The sequence below is a fragment of the Grus americana genome, chromosome 18 (assembly GCF_028858705.1).
Source record: "Grus americana isolate bGruAme1 chromosome 18, bGruAme1.mat, whole genome shotgun sequence".
Lineage (NCBI taxonomy): Eukaryota > Metazoa > Chordata > Aves > Gruiformes > Gruidae > Grus > Grus americana.
Window position 1 is genome coordinate 108,676 of NC_072869.1, and position 26,281 is coordinate 134,956.

Sequence of the window (26,281 nt, forward strand, 5' to 3'; positions counted from 1 at the left end):
AAGTATAATGTCGTTGGATTATACTTAATAGATGCTAGATTCCACCAACCCTCCACTAAAAAGTCCTTCACTCCATACTAGTTTCCAAATAAATAAGGATCCTGGTGTGTTCTTTATTGACATATTTAATTTGACTTTGTATCTTTTTTTTTCTTTTTTTTCTTTTTTTTTTTGCACCTTTGCAGCAAGAAAGGCTAATGATATTCTGGGTACTGAATAGAAGGGCACGTGACTGGCTTATTGTCAATTCGTTGTCCAGCAGGACCCTTAGCTTTCCAACTGTCTGACCTGTACAGGTGCCTGGGGTTATTCCTCACCAGGTGCCGGACATTACAGTATTTTCCTCTGTTGAGCTTCCTATATTGTTTGCATTAAAAACAGAGTGATGTAGTGAATCCAATAACTGCCATTCACATCAGTAAGGACGGTCAGAGAATGCTGGAAATTTTTGCCTGATCTGGCTTCCAAAAAGGCAGAAGTGACTGGAATATTGTTGTTACACAATATAAATAGGAAAACATTAGGACAAAGCTTCATTGCTCTGGAACTTAGGGCTTCTGATGGCAAATGTCTCCTCTAGCACCTCCTGAACTGTAGAAGTGCTTCTCTCTATCTTAACAGTTTTGCGCGGTTGCTGCTTCCTGTTCCAAGCTCCAGTTGTACTCTGCAGTTTGTAGGTGAGTCCCAAATATTACCTTAAAAGAGCCTGTAAACATTTATTCTTATTAACCTTTTATATATATATTGTTTTTAAGGCTATGTTTTCTTATTTGCACTTGAATGGAGTCTGTTGTATTAATTATGGATTTTTCACTGCAGTATTTTTAAGGTTGTTAACAGTAGCATTGAACATTTCAAATGGTTTCATACACAGCTAACTGTGCAATGCATGTACCTCTGCCTTTGATTCAAAAGGTAAATGTAGCAGATCATGTTGTACAACGAGCCCTTGTAAGATCTTTATTGCAGAAAGGCCAGTAATATTCAGAGTTGAGGTTTTGGTAATTTTTAGTTTGTTTCTAAAGCGAATATGAAAATAAGGTCTTTTTATATGACTCTCAAGATGCAGTTGAGGAACGCGAACTGTACCTACAGAGATGTATATAGTCTTCAAAAATATGAACCCACAGTTGTTACACAGGTAGACATGGAAAAGAGAGACATTGAAATTGTATTCTTTTAGCCTGGATGAAACTGGAATTGTCATTTAGTTTCAAAATAACAGCACCCAAATTTCAGAGGGAATTCAAAAATTCCTCTGTAGTCCTTTGCAAGCTCTTGCCAGCAAGTAAAGTCGGCCACTTTTATTCAGAAGATAATCTTTAAAATGTTAGTTCTGAATTTTTTCAGAATTTTTTTTGTATACCATCTACCAAATAAATTCCTTGGGGTTCTGTGGAAATAAGTTTACTCATTTGAAGGAAAGCTGCACTTGAAAGAGAGACTTTTCTGAATCACATTTTAATTTTTATGTTTCATCAAGGTAGACTATGTCGGTATTCACTTACTGAGTCCCTGCATGATGTTTCTCATAAATCTGTTACTCTGATTGTCCAGATAAGCATCTTTAGAGTGTGCTGTGGCTCTCATGTGGCCTGTGCCTTGGAACTACTTTTCCGCAGAAACAAGAATGAGGGTGGCAGGATAAATAGTTTGTGTAATCCTGGGTCTTGTCTTGTTATGGAGTTGGGCCATGATGAGTCAGACGTAGCCTTTAGACGGGAAACTTAAAAGTGCTTTCAAGCGTAGTAGTGCTTTTCAAGCCAAAGTCTTGTATTCGGAAGTTGTGACTCTGAAGGTGGCTCTAAACGTGGCTGAAATCTACCTTTAGCCTAAATCTTACTGAACTCACTAGTGTTTGATAAGAACAAAAAAATCTGTCTCTCTCTTTTAAATTCCTGTTCTTCTTTGCTAAAAGGTAAAAAGGTTTCCTTTCATTTCCATCTATGAAATCAGGATATTTTTCTCATTTATTTTAGGTGTATACAGGTTTCTACATTGATCCCAAAATCCATGTTGTGTAGACTGTAATCTTTTTGACTCACTGTGAAGATTAAAATTTACCCATTTCGGGCACTATTGAATCACTAGAAGCCATCAGTTACTCATTTGGGATATGCGTTTAACTACGTGACTAGGGACTGTCTCGAAGGTACCTTGGAGAAGATGACAGCTAATTTGAAAGGGAGGGGGGGTGAGGAAGGATTGCAAAGGGTAACGCAGTTGAGAGGTTAGGCAGCTCTGGGGTAAGATGTAAGGAAAAGGAGTATGCTACCAGTCAGCATGGTATATGGATTTAGACATCTGCCTACTATGTATTGATTCTGATGAGTGCTTTGAGAGGCCCACTGCAGAGTATAAATTATGCTGGGACTTGCGCTATCATTTTTGTGTGCTCAGATTTGGAAAATAATTTGAGGCCAGATTTCACTGTTGTATTTTAAACCAGAGGTGATTCATATAAACAAATGAACTAAATCCCTTTAGTGATTGTAGTACTCTGAAATTATATGTAGATATGCTTCATGTAGCTAAATGAAACTTGATTTATTTCAAAAGTCAAATTATTAGTTCTAATTTTCAGTAATAGTTACTGATGGAAATAACCCCCTCCTTTCCTTAGATGACATCAGCTTAGGAAATACAGTTCACTTCTGATGACCTAGGGAAAGATACATAAGAACTACTGATAATACTCTATTTTCTTTAAATTAGCGTACTTCAGATATAATTAATGCAACATTCAGGTTTCTGAAAGGTCTCATCTGGCAAAGCCATTTATGTAATCCAGACACATGAAAAAGTGAGAGGGCATTACAGGAAGTCTGCCTCATGGCTTCCAGACAAGCAAGTCATCTAGGGTGACTAAGGGAAAATCATGCTTTACGTCCAGTTCACGTGTTACGCCTTCCTCAGTCTCACATAGACAGTTTAGTTGATACATACTTTTTTTTTAATAATTAAATGGCTTAGTTTCAGAACTTGTTTATCTGTGCTGCATAACCTTGTGCTGCAGTTGACCTGAGCTTGTTTTACAAGCTTTTAAAAGTTTTTCAGATGAAGCAGTGGGAGTTAGGAGAGGATGGGAAGTTTGCTCCCATACCTGACAGCTGTACTTGAAGTGGGCCAAGACTCTCCTTCCTCATCTGCCCTAGGGAGAAATTGTTTAATACTAAACAGTCTGATAAACAAAACGTGTAGGAAAACAAGTGAACAAGAAAATTAAAATTGAGAATATGAAACAAGTATTAACTGCGGTTTGGGAGAAGGGGTGTTATTAAAGGGACCGGGGCTACGAAGGGGTGTACACATGCTCACGCAATGCGGAGGAGGAGCTGCTCTGTGTTAATAGGGAGGATGAATTGGGGAAAACAGGAGGAGAAGAATATGATACCGGGTACCTGGAAGTGAATGCAGTGAGAGGAACCGAGAAGTGCTGGTTTGTTGGGCAAGAAGGGAGGCAGCGAGAGGAGCTGGCGATCCCTACCAGGGGTAGGGCTGGAGCAGGAGGCAGCTCGAAGCCGAGAGCCGCGGGGGCGGGGCAGGGCTGGGCTGGGCCCGGGGCGGGTGAACAGACACTTGGGGGTGGAGCGGGGCGGGGGCGGCAGAGCGCTGATTGGGCGCAAGCGGTGCTCGCCACGGGGCTCGCCTGGGGCTAATGGTGGGCCGAGGGGCAGAGGCCGCGGTTCCCATGGAGACGGGCCCGCCTCTCGGCCAGGCGTTGCCCGTCGTGGTTCCCGTGAGACGCGGCCTACAGCCGTGAGCGGAAGGACGCGCAGGTTTGTGCCGGGAGGAGCCGGGCCGCGAGTGGACTACTCCACGGGCGCCATCAGAAGGCACCGCGGACACACAGCATCCCGTTGTGCCTCAGCCTGTCCTTCAGAGCTTCTGACGCGGCACCTGTGCATCTTGCACGCTTTTCTAGCTCTCTCTGGGCACCCTCTGTCTTTCTGCACCCTTCCTGCTACTAAGTGCTCTCTGTGTGCTGCCTCTGAGTCCCAAGCATTATCTTATGCTACTGTGTGTTCCTCTCTACTGCCTTTCTCTAGGGGACTTGACCTCGGCAGCCTGCCTGCCATCTTGGCATCCGACCCTCTGGGCCTTCCATGGGACTTCTTACCCCTCCTCCTGGGATCTGCTTCCTGCCTGCTGGCTGTTCCACTGGCAGTGTTTTCTTTTGCTCCCACTCGATTATGTCTTTTCTTCTCTGCACTTAGGGTGTACAAACCTCAAGTCCTGCAGGGGACTTGATCCCTAGCTTGCCAGTAGCATTCTCCCTGTCGTCCCTGAAGATATTTGTGCTAGGGACTCAGTGTCAGTGTTCTTTATGGTGTGTTGCCCTTTATTTACGTTCCTGGACACTCTCTAGAATATGTACCCATTTCCCAGTCCCGGGCAATTGTTTCTTCCCACCATACCTGGTATTTTACTTATGCAGTCCCCTATGCCTCCCATTCTTCTGTCTATTCTGCATAATGGCAGAGTCTGACATCAGGCTATCGTGCGCCCCACAGCATAGCCCACTCCATGCTTTGCCAGAGATGTGTCCCTGCTCAGTACCTGACATCCTAGGTTTCTCTTGTTTGTTATTGGTCCTTATCCTGTTCCCCCAGCTTCTGCTGTATTTTATCTATTCTGATCAGACTGTATAATGCATGATGTATATTTACTGTTTTATACGTCTAACCTTACTCGTAAATAGCAAACCAGCTACTAGCAGTAAAGAAACAGGCAGTATACAAGTGATGCTAACTTGTATCAATGATTGTAATTTTTTTTTTTCCCTTGGAACTGTATTGACATGATTGGTTTTGGTTTTTTTTTTTTTTCCAACAATGCTGTGGTACAACTACTTAACAGTGTAGCTGTGGCCTATACTGATTGCTTGTCTCATCATGACTTGCAGCACATAGTGAAAGAACTGTGCTAATACTCAGGTGGTCTTGGTTCTGCCTGTTACTGCTTCATCAAGGAAAACAGTTGTGGCTAGAGGTACTGAAGCGATACTGGCTGTATGGCATTTCCTTTCTTATCTTCTTTTCTGTAGTTTTGAAAGGAAGAGAAACAATCTCAGTTTATTAGCTTTGCTGGTCTGCTATTTACATCTTAGTCTTGGCACAATAAGGATGTGTTATAAGGATAGCAAGAAAGAGAGAAGCAACTACAGCTTCTTTATACTTTGAACAAAACTTTACAGCTTTACACCTCTTTGACAAATAGGGGTTGTATGGAAGTCTGAATGTTCTCAAGTATTCCTCTGAAATGTTCTTCAGCATCACCTCGTTCTCCTTATTTGGTTGAAGAGTGACTAGCTCAAACATGGCATCTAACTTCTTGTTGAAGTAGCATTTTAGTAGTAACAGTTGCAAATCTCCACTGAGTCAGATATGCCAACCACATTGAATTGGGTGTCATTTACAGCCAAGACATCATTTTCCTTTGGTAAAGAGGCTGATATGAGTCCCATTAGGCCATTGTGTGGGGGAACAGGAGTACCTATCAGTCACATCTTTCCGGATACGCCTGAAGGAAGTGGTTGGATTGTAATGGGTTACTTTACTGTTTAGGTTGTACAGGTAAGCTGTGCTTGTTGTAAGATGTTGTCTCTTATATGTATGCTGTTTCCTAAGTCATTTTTTAATGTTATCATATATAGGTTTGCTACTCTTTTGACTGTAGGACATCCAGGCAATTGGTGCGATTTATATTTAAAATTACACTGTTATTTCCATTATGGTCCTTCTTGAAACTAACTTGCAATTATAAATACTGCTACTATCAAAGGCAAAATGCTCCCTTCTCCCCTATTAAATTGCATTTCTAAGAAATATAGCTGTCTGTGATGGAAAGCAGTATTTTAAAATTACAGGAAGGCCCATTCATTCATTTTTTTTATATGAAATTAATGATTCCTATGTTATATGTAACCCAAACTCACCTCAGGATACCGCTTTCAATTTACCAGTGCCATTAATTGAGGTGAGAGATATGGAGATAGGGAGGAAGGTTGTTTTTATAGGAAACTGTGTGGTTTAATTTTAAGATAATTGTAGAGAGGGATTGTAAAAGAACTATTGTTTTTCCTAATTACCTCTTCCCAAGAAAAATTGTGACTTCAGTTTGATGATTTCAAGGAAGTAATAGGCTGGAGCTGTGGTCTTGTTTTTGATTCCTCATACAAAGGTCTTGTCTAATAATGTATTGCTAATTTTAGCTAGTGAAGCATACGTCAGGTTTTTTAAAGGCACTTACAAAAGCTTTTTGATATCTTAATGGGTATAGACTGAGCATAGTTTCTTTCAGTGCCTTGAGTCCAGAAAATATCTCCTAGGCATTTTTTATCTTTAATGTATTTGTGATTGGGGTGGAGGGGGGAAGCACGTCAAATTTAGTTAATCTTTTTAACTGTGGTAGCCATAAGATGCATTTGGAGCAACAGTAGCTGGAAGGAACATACAGAAAGAGCAAATCTTTCTTAGCATTGCATGTTATAGGCAGGGAGGCAGTACTGTTCATGAATATCCACAACAGTGACTTTTACAAAAATTATCTATTTCTGCTTACCCAAATGAAGAAGATAGTACTTATACTATTTTCTACCATGGTTTGAAGATTGCCAACAAGAAGCGGAATATGAAGAGAAAACATAATTTTATTTTAATTGCCTTAGGGATAAATGTGACATCTAGGCCAGCATAACTGAAAGAGACTACCAGATCATTGTGTTTCTCTAGCAGTGTTTGTTACCCAGTGTACCTGGGAAGAGCAAGCTTGAATTTGTTTATACTTGTCCAATGGTCAGAGACTCATTTTTTGATCTTGGAGAATTAGAGTTGTCTAGTGTGTTTGTGAAGAAAAATGTTGTTTAAATTGTGGCATCCTTTAGCATAGAGATATTGCATCATATTTGCTGATCTGGAAATCTCTCTTTCATTTAAAGAGATTAAAGAGCCACTATTTGAAAGGCATGCTTGTCTGATTTGTTCTCTGCATCCTTGTGCTGATCCAGATGGGATTATCTGTAACCACTGACACAGAATAATACTGTACAGTGAAAGAAGCTGTATCGAATCCAGAGATTTGGGAAAATCTCTGTAGAAGTTACCATTTTTTAATTCTTTTTTTTTTTTTTTTTTTAAGCAACCATGGTGCTTAAAAATAATGGTTTTTTTCTACAGAGTTTATAATTGGATATTAAGGAAATATGGAGAATAAACAAGAGGAAGAGATGGAATTGAAGCAGTTTTATCAATAAAAGCACAACATCTGTGTTGTTTACTTTTTTTGTTTTAATAACCAGTTAATATGTTGCTGAAATACAGCTATTTCCTCATACCTGTTGGCCTTTCTGGAAAGTAACTTCAAGGTAGATTTAACTGTGGACAGAACATTAGCTTTGTATTCTCGTGAGTAACTGTGGGAGAAGATAAATGGCACACGGCAGTTAATATTATTGATATAAGGTTGGTCTGTGACTTGATTTGTCACAAATGTCTTCAAGAAAAGAGAAATATGCATGCAGTTTACAGTGACTAAATCTTTTTATGCCTCTATTTTCAATCTGTATAAAGAAAGGAGAAAATTATGTTTTCCCACCCTGAAATTTAGTGGCATCTCATAACTAATTTGGAAAGTAGCATCCCTGGACAATGCAGCACTATAAATAAAAGTAAATTCTGCTTCCAGAAGTGGCCAATGCCTGATGGTTCAGGAAACTGTACAATTTAAATTTAAAATTTACTGGTAATTAATAATCAGCTCTGCAGTAGATTGGGAATTATGAGATACTTGATTTGTATTAGTTGTCAGTCTTAACTGTCTTCTGTCAGCTGCTCTTTCAGATTTATTGTACTGTTACAAATGGAGAAAGAACTAAATGATCTCCTTCAGTGGAAAGAAAAAGAAGGGAAAGAGCTACGTGCTTGCCAGTTCCCGTGTTAAAAGAAAATGCTGCAAGATGTCAAAAAGCAACTCCAAGACATACATGAAAAATTTAACAAATTGAAAGAAGATTTTGTCTATAATCTAGGAATTTTAGGAGAGGTGACGAGTTAGAACACTATGATGTCACATTCATTAATTTGAAAACATCTGAAAGTGCTCAACAGGCAGAGATCAGTGATCTTAGAATACAACTGGAGCAAATGTTTGTCAAGGAAAGAAGAAAAAGATGCAGACTTCATTATCACTATCGACAACACATTGAAGAACATATATTAGACCTGGAATGGTTTTGCAGGTGAGATGTGACTTCCTTAGAACAGTATGCAGGAAAAGAGAAATTTAGCTTCTGTGACACATTTGGATTGGGATAAAACAGTAACATCATTTATACAGTAGAGAGCACTTTGAGCATGGAGATACAATTATCTATTCTGACAGAGAAACACCTAGAACATGATAAGAGTGAGGGCTAACAGAAGTGACCTAGGCTGTCTTTACACCTCCTATATCTTGGTTTCCACAGTTGCCAGTCTGATTTCTGGCCACATGTTAGAGAAAGGATAGCATTAAGTGTGCTCCTACATAATTTACAAGGGTGTGCGTTGGGGAGACAATATGACTGGATGGAGATGGTATGATTATAGGGGAAACATAGTGTGGGGAGCAGAAAAGGATTTGTCAGAAGGAAATGCTTTTTCCTCGGGTACTGAAACACCTCTGGGAAATGAGATGAATCTGAAAGTATTGTGATACATCTCCTGTGTGTTATATCAAGATGCATGTACCTTCTGTGTACGTGAAGACACATGATAATGGCATCAACCCTTGTCAATAATATTATCTGAAGTTACTAGACATTACTTGCTATATTGTGCTGTGGACTCAACACAAACGTTTCAGCCTTTCAACTATTTTTAAGCCATTGCAAGCTAATCTTATGGTAAGAGTTGGGTTTGTGCACTCTTAAATACATTTTGTCCCACCTTCTCTGATAGGCCTCTGTGAAAGAAAGAAGTCTGTTGGGGCATATCCAGTCACAGGACCAAGATTTTTTGATTAATACAACCAATTAAAAGATGAAGATAGCTAAAGCAATGCACTTGTTTAGTTTGGCCATTCTCACTAGTTTTTATTATTCTGTATAGACTTCTAAACCTTGCAGGGGGGGGGATAAATGCTTATTTCTTGAGATCTGTCTGCACATCATTCTTGTCTAATATAACAACTGTCTTCAGTTATAACAGTATCTTTGGGGTTATTCTCTGTTTAAAATGGTAACTGCTGTAAAGTGTTCTGGGTCAAACTGCAATTATAACGTAGAGATGACTGGATAAGTTTTAAATAACTTTTTTCATTTATTAGAAGTGATCTGGACATGGATCTGGAATTCTTCAAAGGTCACTAACTGATTAATGTTACTGTGGTTCTGAAATAACTGTAATATAGAGTCAAAAGTAATCAGAAGGTTGCAGAATTGCACGATATCAATCCAGGTCTAATTGGCCATGTAACAAGCTGAACTAAGCCTGTTGAGTCTTGCAGGGATGAATCCAAAGCTTGAAAAGATTCAGTGTATCTTTAGAGAACTTACGGGTCATGGTATGAGCTCTTCATATTTGTTTGAAATGCTGACCTTACTGGTATTCTTCCATTGTATCCCAGAGAAACTTCTTTTGTTGAGATCAAATAAAAATACTAGGGGGAGGAGAAGAAAAGATATGGAGCTGCTTCTATTTTTAAATGTATCTAAAAGCTCAGATTTCTGCTGGGCAGCCCCTGTTTTGCAATTTTTTCTTACGTAACAGACATTTTTGGGTGGAGGAGTAACTCTGTTATATTTAAGTGGAAGTCTTGTGCTACTTTTCAGCAGATCCTCAATATTTCATATGCAACTAACTTTTGAAGTATAGTTTTGAGAAATGGCATAAACAGTTAAAATTGGTTTCAACTGATTTATGAGAAAAAATTTTGTGGTGACTGTTTCTTTAGGAAATGATAGCATCTTGTATTTATAGTTATGTGTTACTGTTTAAAAAAATTATATATGTATGCCTCATTAGGTCACCAGAGATGCTCTTTAAGGTAAATTTGTTTTATTTTTGTTTATAGCTCTAGGAACAATCACATAGATCATCAGCATGAGGAGTATGTGCATCTAAAACATCACATGGAGAGAAAAATCCAAGAACTGGAAGGAGAGTTTGCTTGTCAGAAACAGGTATAAGAATATGGAGAAACAATGTTGTGTTGCTGCAGTGCCATCTAGCAATACTTTTTAAAATTTTTTTTATTATTATTATTACAATGTTCTGGTTTAACATTGCTGTATTTGTACAAGCTTTTTTTTTTTCCTTTTTTTTTTTGCTTAAATTTATGAGATTTGTAATGACAGTTTAGAAAATTATGTACTACTTGTGTAGTAGCTGTTGCTTTGCATGTCTGGCAGGGGCCCCTTGTAAGGAACTGTTAAGAATGTGTTTAGTAATCTGAGATTGTGTAAGATTATTTTATGCAGACAGCACACTGCTAAATTTGTTAACCTTGAAACTGCAGGAGAGGTCAGCATCTAGAAAGCAGAGGCAGCCTTAGGCAGGATGGATAAATGTACGTTGTTTATCATACTCCTAATTACAAGGCACGTTTTTTCCCCCCCATCTGCCTCTTACGTTGCTATAATTTCATCATAAAAGGATAATCTTACTAACGGTGAATTTCGACCTTTAACTGTGATACCTTAAGGGGGCATTATACCACCTCTCTCTATATTGCAAACTTTAAAGAACAACAAACCCTTCCTTCTTTGTTTTTGTATAAAAATGTATTTGATATTAAAATGACTTTTAATTATTCATATATTAATGCATTTAATCATTAGAACTAGAATGGTTAATTTTTGGCCTGGCAACCAAACCAATATATTAATACAAATGGAAGTGGTAAAAGAGATTGTTAGGCAATTACATCTTGCACCCAACACCTGCCTATCCAAATCTCACTGCTCTCAGTATAGTAGTCCTGCTAAAATAACCCATCTTCATCCAGGAGTCTTTTACCCATTTACTCCCCAAAGACAGTTTATGAACCTACTCAAAGGAGTACGAGCACTTCTTACTTGATAACTGGCTTGATTTAGAAGTTATCTTTGTGTGTTGTGTGGTTAAACTGTAGTGATAAAGCTGATTAACTGCTGTTCCACAAGCGTAAGGACACATCATCTAATACACAGTATTTCTCTTAACTTTTTTTTTTTTTCCCTCCTGTACTGTAGTATCTGTATTGCGTATGACTAAAGCAGCACATCTTACATGGTTGCCATTGGGTCTGTTTGCATTCGTTCCTTGTAACCTAACACATGATATTGCATCAATTAGCCAAAATCCCTTGGGACCTCATCCTCTTGTTTTCAAGTTTCAATTGTGATTTATCATTTGAACTCCTGGAAGTAGTATCTCATAAATGCTTTTTTTTTTACTACTTTATCAGTCTAGGCACTTGAATGGCTGCTCACTGCAGCAGTTTAATTTCTGGAAAATCCGTGGCTCCCTTATGAACAGTTTTTCATACGCTTATGAAACATAGATGTTGTGAAGAATGAGTTTCACACTTCTTCAGTGGTGTCTTCACTGGTGTCTTTAATTTCTGTGCGTTGGGCTTTGAATAATTTGCAATGTTACTTTGGAGGAATTTCACACCAGAATGACCATTCCGTAGTACTGTTCTTGGGATTGAAATGTGAAGTCCTCCAACAGGTTTTTGTTTTCCCAAGTATGACAAACAATGTGACTGTTTTGATTATTTTCCTTTAAATTAAAATCCAACAGCTATACAGGGGGAAAAAAAATTCCCATAGCTTCCTATGTCCTAGCAGCCCTCTTGTCACTTTATCTCCAGAGTGGAAAACATGGTAGTATTTTTGTGACGACGTTTCAGTAAGGCTATAGTTTTTTAGCTTTTTAGTAGTTCTGCAAGTATTCACTTTAAAAGCCTCTTGACTGCAGTGTGCTCACTTGCTTCAGTGGTGGTTTAACTGATAGCTTAATCATTCAGCAAACCAAGGTGTATAGGTAGAGTGGGAAAAACCCCTCACATTAAACCAGCTGATGGTGTTGGGAAAAGCAGACGCGCTTTCAGAAAGAGGGCTTGTGTGCTTAAAAGATTGCCAGCTTTTCCAGCTGTGTTGATTTTTGTCTAATAAAATAAATTACTTCTGCCTACAAACTTTACTTTGCCAAAGGCTTATTAGGGTAGCAAAAGGTCACCTGGCCACTAGTGGTACCAATGGATTCCTGCATCATGAATGTTGACACAATTGGAGTTAAATTTCTGGTTTTGTTTTCTTGCCTTGTCTTGGGCCTTCTGTAAAGGACACTGCTGTAGTAATGGACCTAAAAACACTTTGTCTTATGGTGGTCTTGTCTACAAAGATTACCTGACCAACTGCTGTTGACTCAGTATGAACAAAGGAATTGCAACTGCATGTATACTTATTAAATGTAAATTTGCACATATTGCTTAGTCTGTGATATGCAGTATAACTCTGCTAGTACTTCAGAAGAAATCTTTAATCTTTGCAATTTTCAGACTTGAGTGCTTGATTAGATATCTCTAATAGTGTTTCAGTTTCCAATACTGCTTGCAGCTGCCTTTGAATGTAATAGCTCTCAGTACGTGTCATGTGCTAGATGCTATTGTAACTTTTTTCTTTCTTTACGAAACATTGTCTATATTGTTATGTGTTTTTTTATATATATATATATAAAATTTGCACCTGAATTCGTTGTGGAAGTGTTAAGCAAGGGAAGGAGAGGTCATCTGCAGTCATTTCCGCCATGTATTAGTGAGGCTAGCTGCAGGGGAAGCCAAGAAGTCAGTGAATAAAAAACTGTGCAAAAGGAACTTTAGGCAGAGATAGAAAGGGGTGGTACGCAGGATTAATGTTAATGTAGGTAATAGGTGTAGGAAGAGGATATGAAATGGATATTTAGCAGTAATATGGGAGTAGAAATCTAAAACATCTTCTGCATAAGCTATAACCTCTGATGTTATTTAAAGTGCTTTGTGGATCTCATGCTTATACCATGCAAAATGTTACTTAGGAATTTGAAAAACCACAAACAAACAAAAGAACCACCCCTCAAAAAAAACCCCAAACACCTCACACTTTCTATGCTATTTTTGTTTGTTTCTGGAGCTGATGCTAACACTTCAATTGTATAAGGGCTCTGGACCTCTTAAAAAATTAGGTTCTATCAGGCTCTCATTAGAATTCTTAAGTCTTATTCTCCTCCTTTCTAAGGTGAAGCTGCTGACCAGAGAACTGGAGGCTCTCAAAGAGACTGGAATGCAAACACCAGAATCACTGCACACAGCAGAAATGTTTGACCTGAGACTGGAGAAAGAAAAAGAGTTCAGCGATTTTGTTGCCGTGAAAGACGCTTGGTATTGTACAGTTTTGATTATGATTGAAATAAACTGCTTTTCACAGACTCTACAACTCCACAACTCTTTCAACTTACTTTTCTTCACATACTCTTATTTTAGCAACAGCTTGGGATGGTGTACGTGAATTAATTGATCTAGTAATATGTATTGTTAGAACAGAAAGAGGGAGCCCTTTGTATGAAGTATTTGCTAAGTTGCATCGATTCAGGTTAATTCTGCTACATTCTTTCTGGATGTAACCTGTCTCACTTTAAAAATAAAATTTTATCTTAATGGTTCAATGGTACCTTCTGCCTTTACTGCAAAAAGGGGTGCCTCTTCCAAGCAGTAAATATAATGAAAAAACTTAGTTCCTCCCACTTCTAGTGTGTGTGGCTGGTTTTGGTGTCTCATATTTCACACACTTGATCTGAATCCGCTAAGTCCAGTTGTGTTCAGTCACAGCGTTATACTTTAGGTAGCGACAGACAGATTGTGAATATAGTGACAGAAAATAACTCATTCAAGCCACGGTATTATTTGGGGGTTTATGTTTTACTCATCACTAGTTCAAACTTAAGAAATAAGACATTTTCTGTTCCTTCTGTTTTGCTTTAATCCTTTATATCCAAAATTTTGGATATATTTTGAAAATTTATATGCAGGTCAATTTCAGAGGGTAAGAACATTATACAACTATTACTTGCATGTCTCCTTTTTATTTACTGTTGGATTTGAGTTTTCTATAGGCGCTATTTGGTGGTCTTTTCTTCTAACAACTCACTTCTGTCTTATTTTAAACCCGGTCTCTATTTTTGTGTGAGTATGTGCTCAGGAAATTAATCTGTGAATGAAAACTGAATATTCAAGGAAGCATTTTTGCTCCATGGATTCCTACAGTCTCTTATTTGGGCCATCTGATCGTAGCTGTCTTTCAATTGTTCAATTACTGTGAAGAATATTTTCAGTATGGTAAAAGAGTATGTTGAATGGAGTAGTTTACCTGTTAAAATAGCTTCCCTATGAGTCATCTTAAGAAAAAAACAATTTTTAGGATCAACCTGATACCACAATTAGGTGAAATACTTTTTGTTCTTGCTAATCACAAACTTAAAGTTCTGTGATAAATTGGAGTTAAATTCTTTGCAGTGGTATAAGAAGGATTTAGCCCTAGTCCTAAGTCCAACTAAATAGTGGCATTCTTAGCTTGAAAAAAAACAACCACAAAAGACCTCCCTGCAACCTGTTCCACTGACAAGTGGATATTGATTTCTGTTTCCACCGTTTCCAACAACGATACTTTGAATTTGCTTGAACCGAATTGATAAGAAAGTAAATCAACAGTATGAAAAAATAATGTACTTGTATTGCTTGAAACCTCTGTCTCTCTACATCTTCTAGGCATGAAGAACTAGCTCATGCTGCCAAGGAAAAGGATGCAATGCCAGCTTCAGTGAAAGAAGCCCAAGTCAAACAATTTAAAAAGTTGAAGCAGCAGATTAGAGAACTGCAGATGAGACATAAAAGTCTGGAAATTGAGCTATGCAGAAGAGAATGGAGTCACAGTGTTTGTTTAAGAGAGAAAGATGCCCTTATTAGAAAGTGAGTGACTTGATTTCTGTTGTTTAATAAGCTGCAATGAAAGAATTCGGAACATCATACTTACCGCTTTTGTGCCCAACTTATTTATGTGAAAAGCTCACAGTCATTCATGGTTAAACAGATACCACACCTGGAGTACTGTATCCAGTTCTGGTCACCACAATTGAAAAAAGACACAGACAGACTGGAGAGGGCCACAAAGATAATCAAAGGGCTGGAGAACCTGCCCTACAAAGACTGAAGGAGTTAGGCCTTTCCTTCCTGGAGAAGCCTCGAGGGAACCTCATTACAGTTTTCTAGTACATAAAGGGCAGCTACAAAGAGGATGGAGGCTCTCTCCTCACAAGGAGCCACGTGGAGAAAGCAGGGGGCCATGGGTGCAAGTTCCACTGGGAGAGGTTTCATCTCAGTGTAAAAAAGAATTTTTTTTTTACAGTGAGAACAATCAATCACTGGGACAACTGCTCCAGGGACATAGTAGAGTCCTCATCACTAGAGGTTTTCAAGACACAATTGGACAGGGTACTAAATAATCTCATCTAGGCTCCCTTTCCCATGAAAGGTTGGACCAGATGATCTTTCAAACCTGGGCTGTTCTATGTTCGATGTATATTATTGCAAGAAAATTTGTAGCAAAATTTCAATGTATGCATATAAACAGTTTTATGATTGACATAATCAAGAAACATCTCCTCAAGGTTTAACAAGAAAATGAAGTCATGTGGAAAAGAAAGTATCTGGGAACCTAGAGAAGGAACAACACACCAGAAGAAAAGAACTTCATTCATAACCAGCCTGGAAAGAGGCAGCTGCCAGTCCGAGAAGGCTATTGGAAACTAAGGAATTGCTTAGGTGGCCTGCATTTTGTATGACTGGAAATGCATGGTTTACAATATGCATTTGGGTCATGAAAAAGTCCCTCTGAGCTCCTAATGACAAAAAAAAAGTCATTGCACAGTTTTATGTACAAGATTACATTACATGTTTTGTTAATTGTCTTAAGTATATATTAACATGGGAGTAGGGATGTTCTTGTATGTAGACTTCAAGAAGAAATTGTAGCGCTGAAAATAGGACAAGATTCTCATCTGATTGAGATTTCTAAGGAGTCTGCCTCTAAAGAATTCCAAATTCAATCAATGCATGGACAGGAAGAGAAGTTGGGGGCACAGTTGGCCAATTTCCAGAAATATGCAGAATGGTAAAGACTAAGACTTTGCCTAAAGTGACATTTACAACCAATCTTAAGAGTGCCCTGAAGTCTTGACAGCTTTGTGTTTTGAAAACTCAGCCATATGACAATTGAACCTGTCTTGAAAGCCCCTAAATTCTGAATATGACATTTGTCTCATTTTGTGCACCTCCTATCTCTTCTCCTTCAACAGTACTTTTCAATGTATGTATATGCAGCAGCCTTTGAGCTTAGGAATTTTACCCTGACAATCCAACAACTTTAATTCCTACCTCTTTTGTATCTCATTTCTGTTATTAGCAAATTGGAAACATGCTGTGGATGGTATTGCTGAGAGCAGTATTGGTGTTGAAGAGCAGTTTATGTGGCTTGAGCTGAGGTGACCTCCAAAGCTGACTCTAAATACCCATACAAGTGGACCCTAGGAGACTGCTGAGCTCTAAGCAATTAAAATGCTTTTGTCCAGTCAAATACTTAGCGTGTATGGAATAAAATAGATAATTTGGAAAATAGAACAAGGAAAAAAGATGAGCATAGCAAACAAGGCCAAGATTTAAAAAACAAACAAACAAAAGAAGTAAACAAACAAACCCACAAAGCATTCTGGTGATTTATCCTGCTGAAATTAACAGCATTGCTCTGTGTATTATAGGTATAAACAACAACTATATCTGGTAGCTGAGCGAGAATGGATTCTGGAACAGAGTAAAATGCAAGCAGAACTGGACTGGCAGCAGCTCTGCGAGAATGCTGAAAGTAACTGGTATCAGAAATCAGAGGATCTAACACAAAGGCTGTCTTCACCAAGAGAGCAGGTGAGAATTTCAAATTAACACTGCTTAGGAACCATCTGTTGCATAGATAGCTATGGAGTTTTTCCCTCATGGTATTTCTCAAGGGAGGCATGACCTCAATCTTCTTTCAAAAATCTATAAAACAGTAATTCTGTATTGTGCACAGCAGTTCATCAAATATATTTGATCAGAGACCAGAGAGATGACACTGTTTTTCTCTTGGCATTGTAGCAGAAGAAGAGAGATCCCTCTTAGTTAGACTCGCCCCAGGCCAAAAAGAGTTTCAGATCACAGTACAGCTTGAATTCTATCAATGGAACCATATTAGTCCTGGAAAACTCAGTGTATTTTTGTATGGAAAAAAAAATCCAATTTGTGAAGTGTACAAGCTTCTGTTTCTGAAAAATCAAACACATGTTTATTGTTTAGAGACTATTAGACAATGGGCTAACAATAATTCGCAAAAACCAGTTGCCTAGTAAACTCATGGGTACAGAGGAAACACTTGTTTACGAAGTTTAGAATGCAGGCATTTACTCTGGTGTTTTATTTTACCATTGTCTTCCCAAAAATGATTCGTAGGCATCAATAGGTATAGCATAGGAATGCATCTGACAGATGAATTGGCGTTGTCCATTTCACATACAGAAGATGAGGCAATGAAGACAAATTATTTCTCTGTGAAGGCAGTTTTTGACAGAGCCAAAAGGGATATACTTTAAGTCCCTGTCTTGTGTTTTAAATTATCTTTTTTCTTTGATTTCCTTATTTTCTTTTTCCCTTTTCTTTTTAATCTATACACCCTTTGTCCTTGAGATACTGACGTCCTCTGCTTTCGCTCCTTTTCCTCCCTCCTAGGTTGAAGCTGATCTACAGAAAACAGACTACAGGTTGCACAAAATGACGACTGTTCTTTCTGCTTTGACTGTTGAGAGAGAACAGACAATGCAAGCATCATATAATCACAGTATTTTACCTGAAGGGGAGAAACAGGTTAGACAACACTTAATGACAACTTTATGGGGCTTGTTTCCACTGGACTTCTTGTAAGCAGTTCATCTGTTTCATATGTTTAGTTCAAAGTACAGACATCTCTAGCCTGGGATACACATAGGTTAAGCATCACAGACTTCATTATGGCTCTGATCCATTACTCACTGGCAAAAGGAGCAAGCTGGATGTGAACAGTTGCTCCAAAACAGGACAATGTACTGTACCATTATGGCACATCAGAATGGGAAGGATTAATTTCTGTAATGTTCCTGAAACTCTGTTAGCTGCAATTCAGCGTAGATTTTAAAGTTGTTAAAATTTTAAGGCAATGCTTCAAAATACTAATTTGCCAGCTGTTCAAAATAATGTCTTTTGTTTTCATATCACAAACTAGTTTTCCTTTGAATGCTACTTATTAAAATACAGATATTTTAAAAAAAGCCATTCAAATTTGCAAACATAATGCTGGTTTGAAGCCATGCTGAAGGATAATGCATTATGAGTAGAAACTTACCTTTTGTAAAAGAATGAAAGAGTGTGCTGCAGTGCACCCTACTGGGCAGCTACAGATGCTCAACAGTGAGCAGTTAAGAGTGTATTATCAGAGCTTGCTGATAACAAAAAGCAGTGTTACGCAAGCCTAGTGGTTTCTGAATGCAGAAGGTCTTGTATTCAGAAAGATACTTCCTGAACACAGTTTTTATAATAAATTAGACAAAAGTAGACTGCTAGCAAAAACTTAGTATGGAGCAAGTTGTTTTTCCATTTTCATTTCAAACTGGACTGATTTGCAAATTGATTGTTCAAATACCAAGAAAATCAGGGTTGGGGAGGGGTTCTTCTTTTACTGTTCACATTCACTTTTGTCTTCCACTGTAACTGACTGTTAATATTGGTGGCAAGACTTTGTTTTCATTGTCACACTTTTCTTTCTGCTGTTAATATACTCTGACTCTTTTGTACTTTTGGCTTGTAGGATAAGCAGTACCCATCTCAGCAAAAACATTTTTGTCTCTGATTTATGTGAAGGGCCATTGTTTAAAAACCAAAGAAACAACAAAAAATCTATTATTCTGAACTAGAACCTTTTATCTTAATTTTTCTATACAAAATGAGTTGTAAACAGACAGAGGGGGGAAAAGTGATTAAAAGTTTAAAATTGATAACATTTGTGTCAATGAGCCTTCTTAAAGAAGGAATAGTAGGTTGGCTAGCCTCTGGTTCAGATGACTGAGGCAAGAAAGATTAAAGTTTAAATACACCCTAATACAGTATCTTCAGGATACAGGTCCTTTCTTCAGATTGGTCTGAGACCCCGTGAGAGTGCTAGAAATATTGCAGTAGTAATTTCTGGCCTTTAATTAAGCAGCAAAGATGTGAAACCAGCCTGAAAAATCTTGCTTGTAACTGATTTTGAATACGACTTAGGTCATGTCTGCCTAACTGGAGCATGCTAATAATACCATACAAGTGCGCAGATAAGAAAAGATTGCTTACAGTAATTCTGGATGATTATGTGGTCTTCTGTCTAGACCCTTTTCCACTAGAAAAAAATCTGGAACGGTTGTATTTCTGGTCCAGACTGCAATGGTTCATGTGTATGTTGCAGGTCGAGATGAAGTTCAGGGCCCCAAAATTCAGAACACACCTGGGTGATGTATTGGTACCTACTGGTGCCTTTCCCTTCATGCCTTTTCAATCTCCCTGTCCCCTCTCCTCACCTTAACAGCCTTGGAGAGATTGTAAAAGCCGAATAGAGATTATCCTCATCTTCTGCATACCCTGTACTGTTAGGACAGAAGGAGCCACAGGAGAAAGAGGCTGTAGGGCAGCCATTGTCTTTACGACAGGGAAATTAGCATTTCAGATCACACAGAACAGACTTATGACTAGGGAAATGAGGGGACTGAGGCAAGTGGGGAATGGTGGAGAAGACAGAGAAGGAGTAGTGTTTGAGCCTGTGCAAGGCATAAATGTTGAGATTGAAGTATTTTGCTGACGTGTCCTATGTGCAGGGCCTCGTGGATTGTCTTACAAAGATGCTCTTGAGAGCAAGAAGCATAACTGCTGCTTTGCAACAATTTAAGGTTAGGATTGAATACAAAGAAACATTTTTTTGGGCTCGGAAACATAAATTAGCAGCATTCAATACGAATATTTCAAAGGCATTAGACTGTCTTTTCCTTTTCAAAAATATCTAGTCTGGATGGTCTGCAATTAAGAGTCATTTAGTGACTAGGAGTGTATGTTCCACAATTGCAGGGCATTCTAATATTCCTGTACCAAACAGTATACCTGCATTTCTTAAATGGCTGATGGCAAATGTTTCCATCAGCTAGAGAGGATTTTACAGGGGTGGAATCTAAATTCTGCATTCTCTGTTTGGATGAAACCACAGTTATAATGCACTGCCATCAGTCTAATGTAACTTCTTTAAAAATGCAATCACACTTTGAATGAAGAAACAGCAGAAGTAAATGACAGGACCCTAATATCCTGGTCCTTATATCTCATTGGTCCTACCACAGCTTTTTCCTGAAGATTGTACTGGAGTTTAAAGTGACCGGGAAATGTGTTTTCCAATCAATGTCTGTGTGTTTGGGTTTGTCACATCTGTTTTTCCTTAACCTTCCCTCCCCCAAAGTTGCAAATTTGGAAATTGAGGAGGCACGTGAGAGGAAGCATTTCTGTATTTTTTCCTTTTTCCTATATTTTCCCTAAACATATGTTGCTGACTGTTGTCAAGAATTGGATTCTGGAGCTAGCAACATTTGGTGTAACAGAGTAAAGCGGTTCTTAAAGTTTGCGATCTAGAATGTTTCACGTTCTTGTCCTGATTAGGCCATCACCTTATTCACACAGGACTAGCTTTCCAAACTAAGTCTCTAAGATAATCTTTAAGGCTGTGTGCAGCCCATGAAGAAAACACTGAGCAATTCCCCTTCAAAAATTTAAGAAATAAAATGATTCTGGGATCTATTAGTCTATAAGCAAGCTGCTCATATATTACTAATATAAGTCAGGTGGTTTTTTTACAGTAGTTAAAGCAGCTTTGGAAACCTGGATTTTGTTAGCCTCTTCAGTTCTGGAAGTCTGTAAGAATGACATTTGCTCATCAGTTCATACTTCCAGCAAGTATAATTCCAAAAGTCAGACCACAAGGCCTTTATGAAGGCAGAGCTTCAACCATTATCTAACAAATGTTCTTTTTACATTGTTTGCTGTTAGCTTCTCTGTAACTAAGGCGCAAAAGGAAGACATTGCTACTTGTTTTAGAATTGGAAGTGCTTAGAGGTTTTCTAGATGATGTCCATTGTCCAGGTTGTCTAGAAGTCATCCATACACTCCTTCCCCTTTTCCAGTTTAGCAAAGGATGTCCAGCCTCTTTATGTTCTTGTGAACAAATGATCTCCAATGACACTTATGACACTTTTAAGAATTTGGCAGGTCAGAAAGGGGACTGCTGTTGAGCCAGTAAGTTCTTTAAGGAGATGAATTCCCGATGCATGGAAGAGATAGATACAGAACACTTCAGAGAACAGCAGTGATAACAGAGCCACCTCTGTGGCCATTCTCCGCCCCATCTGTGCCTCCTCGCCCATCTCAGGTTCTCATCATAGCACACTTCTCCCTGGCAAATCCCCAGAATAACCTGATTTCTTTCTTTTCTTACTATGGTTCTTTTCTCCCAGGTCTGTTCATGGATTGAAAGTATTAGGATCTCTGTGTGTGGTGTTGTGGAGAGAATATGTGTTGCTCATTGATGATGGGTTGTTATTGTGTTGTACTTTTATTTTACAGATATTTCAGTACAACGATAAAAGTTCTCTGAGCAAAGATATTCCTACCTTGGAAATAAAAAAGCTGCAGGAGCAGAATGCCAACCTTCGGGCTGCTATTGCACAAATGAGGAAAAAAATGGAGAGTCTTGATGAGCAGATGCTGTCCTCTCTTCCTCTGACAGAAAACAGACAGCTCGCAGAGCAAGGTGACAACTCTTGCCACAGAACTCTAAATTCAGTTAAGGAAGTGCAGCAGTCACGGTCACAACCTATGAGGGCTACCCAACCCACAGGTGTGTAAAGACTGTGGGGTTCTCAGGATTCCACAATACGCAAGCACACAGAGCTCTGAGATTCTGAGAATGCCTATATTATAAATTACTACAAAACTATTATTAGTAAAAACAAACATACACACACACAATAAGTCACTACAAAATTACCATTAGGAAAGCAAATAAATGTGCGTGTATATATATATTGCAAGAGTAAAGCAAATATATGTATATGATGAGTTATTACAGAATTCCAACTAGTAAAGCATGTATGTGGAATCATAGAATCACAGACTGGTTTGGGTTGGAAGGGACCTTTAAAGATCACGTAGCCCAACCCCCCCTGCCATGGGCAGAGACATCTTTCACTGGATTACGTTGCTCAAAGTCCCATCCAACCTGACCTTGAACATTTCCAATGATGAGGCATGGACAACTTCCCTGGGCAACCTGTTGCAATGTGTTACCACCCTTATCCTAAAAATTGCTTCATAAGAGAGGTATTCTAGCCTTCTGATCATTTTCATGGTCCCCTGCTTTAACAAGTTCATGTCTTTCTTACAAACCTTTACCTGTGCACATGCCTATAGATATGTGAGGTGTTACTGGTATGACACTCACCAAACCACTCCCAGAAGTGGGGCTAATCAATGACAGAAAAAAAGTCTCACTTCAAAGATGATCCACATCACTGAGTCTGGAGCCAGTCAGGTGTTCCCAGTGAGCGTCCCATCTGTCCTGGAGATTGCGTGCAGGGAAGCTCTTGCAGAGAGGCTCATTTTGGGTAGGTAGTGAGTTACTTTTTATACCGTTTTGATGTAGATACGTAAGTGGGCATAGGGCATCAGTTCCAGATATAGTTGTTGATGACTCTTGTTTTCCTGGAAGGTCAGTTCGTTATCACAGTTCCTTTGTCCTGCACCCATCAAGCTTGCTTTGTTCTGCCCACTACGGCCCTTCTTTGTTAGTATGTTTACCGGGTGGCCTTTGTGGTGGCTCCCTCAGCAAGCTAAAAATTTGAAAACATCTCAATATTAAAAATGTATAGTTCTTTCAAATGCATCCCTTTACCAGATATTGTCACATGTTAGTTGGGTGATTTTTAGCATCTCTTAGAAGCATGTCAGTATATCATGTCTTACACTTTGATTTTTACTTTCTTTCATTATCGTTCATGGGAAAGTCAAGGCTGATAACATTAAAAAAACCCCGAAAACCCAAAACTGCAGAAGGTATGTCCATTGCAACTAGATACATTTTGCAGTGAATTTCTGGAAAAATTGTTAAGTTTGGTTTTGATTGGCTATCATGCAGGCCTGTTTAAAAACAAAACTGGATTTTTTTTTCTTCATAAACATTCTTGTGACTTTTGGAAGTATGGAAAAAGAGGAAAGGAAATCAACTGTAACTTGGTAATGGAGTAACCAGCTCTGATTTGTTTTGAATTTTTTTTAAAAAAAGGTAAAGTATAACTTCTTCAAGGTCATCTTTTACTTCAGTGGAATAAGTAGCCCTGTGTTTAGTACCTTTTACCAGTTATTGAAGTGCAGCTAGATAGCTCCTTTATACATCTCTGTGCTTCATCTGTGTCAACATTTGTCCTGGTTTCAGCTGAGATAGCATTAATGTTCTTCCTACTAGCAGGTATAGTGCTGTATTTTGGGTTTAGGATGAGAATAATGTTGATAACACGCTGATGTTTTGATTGTTGCTAGGCAATGTTTACACCAAGTTAAGGACTTTTCATACCGCCCTGCCAGTGAGGAGGCTGGGGGTGCATAGGAAGCTGGGAGGGGGACATGGCCAGGACAGCTGACCCTGCCGGCCAAAGGGATATTCCATACCATATGACGTCATGCACAGTATATAGCCTGGGGGAAGCTGGCCGGGGGCAGGGACTGCAGCTCAGGAACTAGCTGGGCATCACTTGTCTGCAGCTGGTGAGCAATTATGCTGTGCATCACTTGTTTTGTATATTCTTTTATCATTGTTATTGTTCTCTTTCTTTTCTGGCATATTGAACTGTCTTTGTCTCAACCCACAATTTTTGCCTTCCCCCCCCTCCCCCCAATTCTCTCCCTCATCCCACTGGGGACAGGGGGGGAAGTGGGCAAGTGGCTGTGTGGTTGTTTTGGCTGCCTGCCACATTAAACCACAACAACTTTTAATTTCTAATTGCTTCAAACTATTCCAGAGCCACCACACATTGTTTTGTGTATTTCAGAAAAAATAAGATGGGTTTGATGAAAGGCATTTTGTTGTAACAACTGTTTTCTGTTTTAATTTTGCAGTGAGACTGGATCTGTGTGTTACCAGTTTGCAGAATTAGTTTTAAACTGTCATTTGTACAGTAGCGTGAAATCATGAGCTAATTAAGTGTGCAGGCATTTTTAATAAATATAAGCATATTCTAGCTTTGTTAATAATGAGACATTAATAACCAATTAAAGCAAAACCTCTGTTAATTGTAAATAAAAAAACAAATTCAAGCATAGTTTTGTGTCATAGGCAGCTAAAGTTAGTCCACTGTTTTTTAAAAATGTTATAGTCCAATACTTAAAAGATTTACTGCTGCTAGAGTTTAGCAGTGTCCAAGAGAAGCAATAATCTTTTTCAGGTGATAAATATATTTTCAGAAATGTATTACCTGTTTTCTTTATGGCTGAAATACTTTATTCAACTAAAATAATCTTTCTTATATCCCTTTTAATAATGTATGGAGATTATATTCAATCACTAAAAGAGACCATAATATTAAATCTGACAATTGTTTAAGACAATGGGAGAGTAACTTGGAGGGGTGCTTCTGGTTTCTAGAAAGTCATCTGTTCTTTCCCCTGATTTGTCCCTGTACATCAATATGTTCAAACTCACATTTTTACTGGAACTAAAAGAAGAATTTTTCAGTATTAACTTGCATTTATTGGTGATTTTTTTTAATGGTGATTGAAAGAAGCTTCTGTGTCTTAATTATTCTTGTTATACTCAGTATTGCCAGTTTCCCAAGAACGATTAAATAATGCAGTATTGGAAGAAATAAAAACTTCTCTGTGCTCCTTACCCATGAATTGACCTTTCTAATGTGTCGGTCACTTCTGTATTTTGTAGCTGACTGATGCTTGTGTATTGTGAGACTGTAACATTTTTTGTATTTCTTCAGCTCTTTTTACAGTATATCTTCTGAAGTGGCATACGTGTATATTAATGAGACAAAGTTCTGAAGTAGCTGTTGCTGTGAAAGCCTAAACTCTGTATAAATACATATACATTCATATTATCCTTCTCTTTTAGGTTCATTGAGCACAAACAAAATGTCAGCTGGAACCACTTTGAGCAATATCGAAGTCAGCTCAACTGACTTGGATCATATAGTAAACCCAGACACAGGAAAGGTATGAAGAGGTTTAAACTACCTAAAATATCTGTATGCACGTGTGTGTAATTAAATACATAGCGTATTATTTTTGTTTGAATAAATATTAAAAACTGAAGTAATATTCGCTTATGTGATCAGGTAGTACTGAGTGTAAGTTAGATGAGAGCCAGCAATGATTTGTTCAGCCAGACTTATGCTCATTCTTTCTATGGAATAAATTTGACTAGTCATTCCCTGGCACAAGTCACTCTTGGTCTTTCAAGCCCTTGATGTTGTTTTTTTTTTTTCCACTTGCAAATTCTTAGACTACTGTGTATTATCACCTCTTTGAGTTTTCTATTGTAAATCTATATTTTAGTCTTTTTTTAAAATACCAAAAATCTTTCCATTTGCCTTGTAGTAAGGTGAATAGAGGTGAAACTGTAGATACTGTGTCACTACTGGACTCTGAGGAGAAAGCCCTCTGAAGCCTCGGTTGGAGGTAGCTGTGCAAATGGATTTCATGCTCAGTGAGCGGGGTGGGTGACTTTTCCTTGGGAGAACATCCAAACCGCTGGCCACAACCACCCGCTTGCCAGCCCCGGGCCCCACCAGCGGGACGTCTGGCCGTGGTGGGCTCCTGTGTGTGCCCCGTAGGCCGCTGGGCAATGAGTCGGTGTGACCAGGAGGAATAACTGAGCGCCAACGTCAGTTCAGAGCCCTGCCGCCCACGAAGGAAAACCGCACTGGCTCTGGGAGCTTTTCTACTCAGTTCTAGGGTTTACAAATGTCATTCCCATTGTGTTATTTTAAAGGGTAGGAACACCATCAGCATTGAAGTGTGACAGAGGCACCTCTCAGAAAAATAATGAAGGAATTGAAAGCAGGGACAAATACCTAATGTTACATAAGGAGTAAGTCGC

At 38.6% G+C, this 26,281-nt stretch overlaps 1 protein-coding gene across 6 annotated transcripts in view; it reads left to right on the forward strand.

The window, feature by feature from the left end:
• The window catches only part of CCDC57 (coiled-coil domain containing 57), a 50,454-nt gene that overhangs the window by 5,123 nt on the left and 19,050 nt on the right, over positions 1 to 26,281 (forward strand). For 4 of the 6 annotated variants that reach the window (XR_008579765.1, XM_054846612.1, XM_054846608.1 and 1 more), the window contains exons 2-8: positions 10,054 to 10,162; positions 13,241 to 13,383; positions 14,767 to 14,967; positions 16,812 to 16,974; positions 17,812 to 17,946; positions 21,748 to 22,021; positions 25,295 to 25,395. Coding sequence is in view for 5 of the 6 variants with exons in the window: in XM_054846608.1 (XP_054702583.1) it covers positions 10,054 to 10,162; positions 13,241 to 13,383; positions 14,767 to 14,967; positions 16,812 to 16,974; positions 17,812 to 17,946; positions 21,748 to 22,021; positions 25,295 to 25,395 (1,126 nt within the window). In the remaining variant the exon portion in view is untranslated. Of the gene's footprint in view, positions 1 to 7,207; positions 8,240 to 10,053; positions 10,163 to 13,240; positions 13,384 to 14,766; positions 14,968 to 16,811; positions 16,975 to 17,811; positions 17,947 to 21,747; positions 22,022 to 25,294; positions 25,396 to 26,281 lie in introns of those variants that run through there. The other 2 variants (XM_054846611.1, XM_054846610.1) reach the window with 2 other exon arrangements.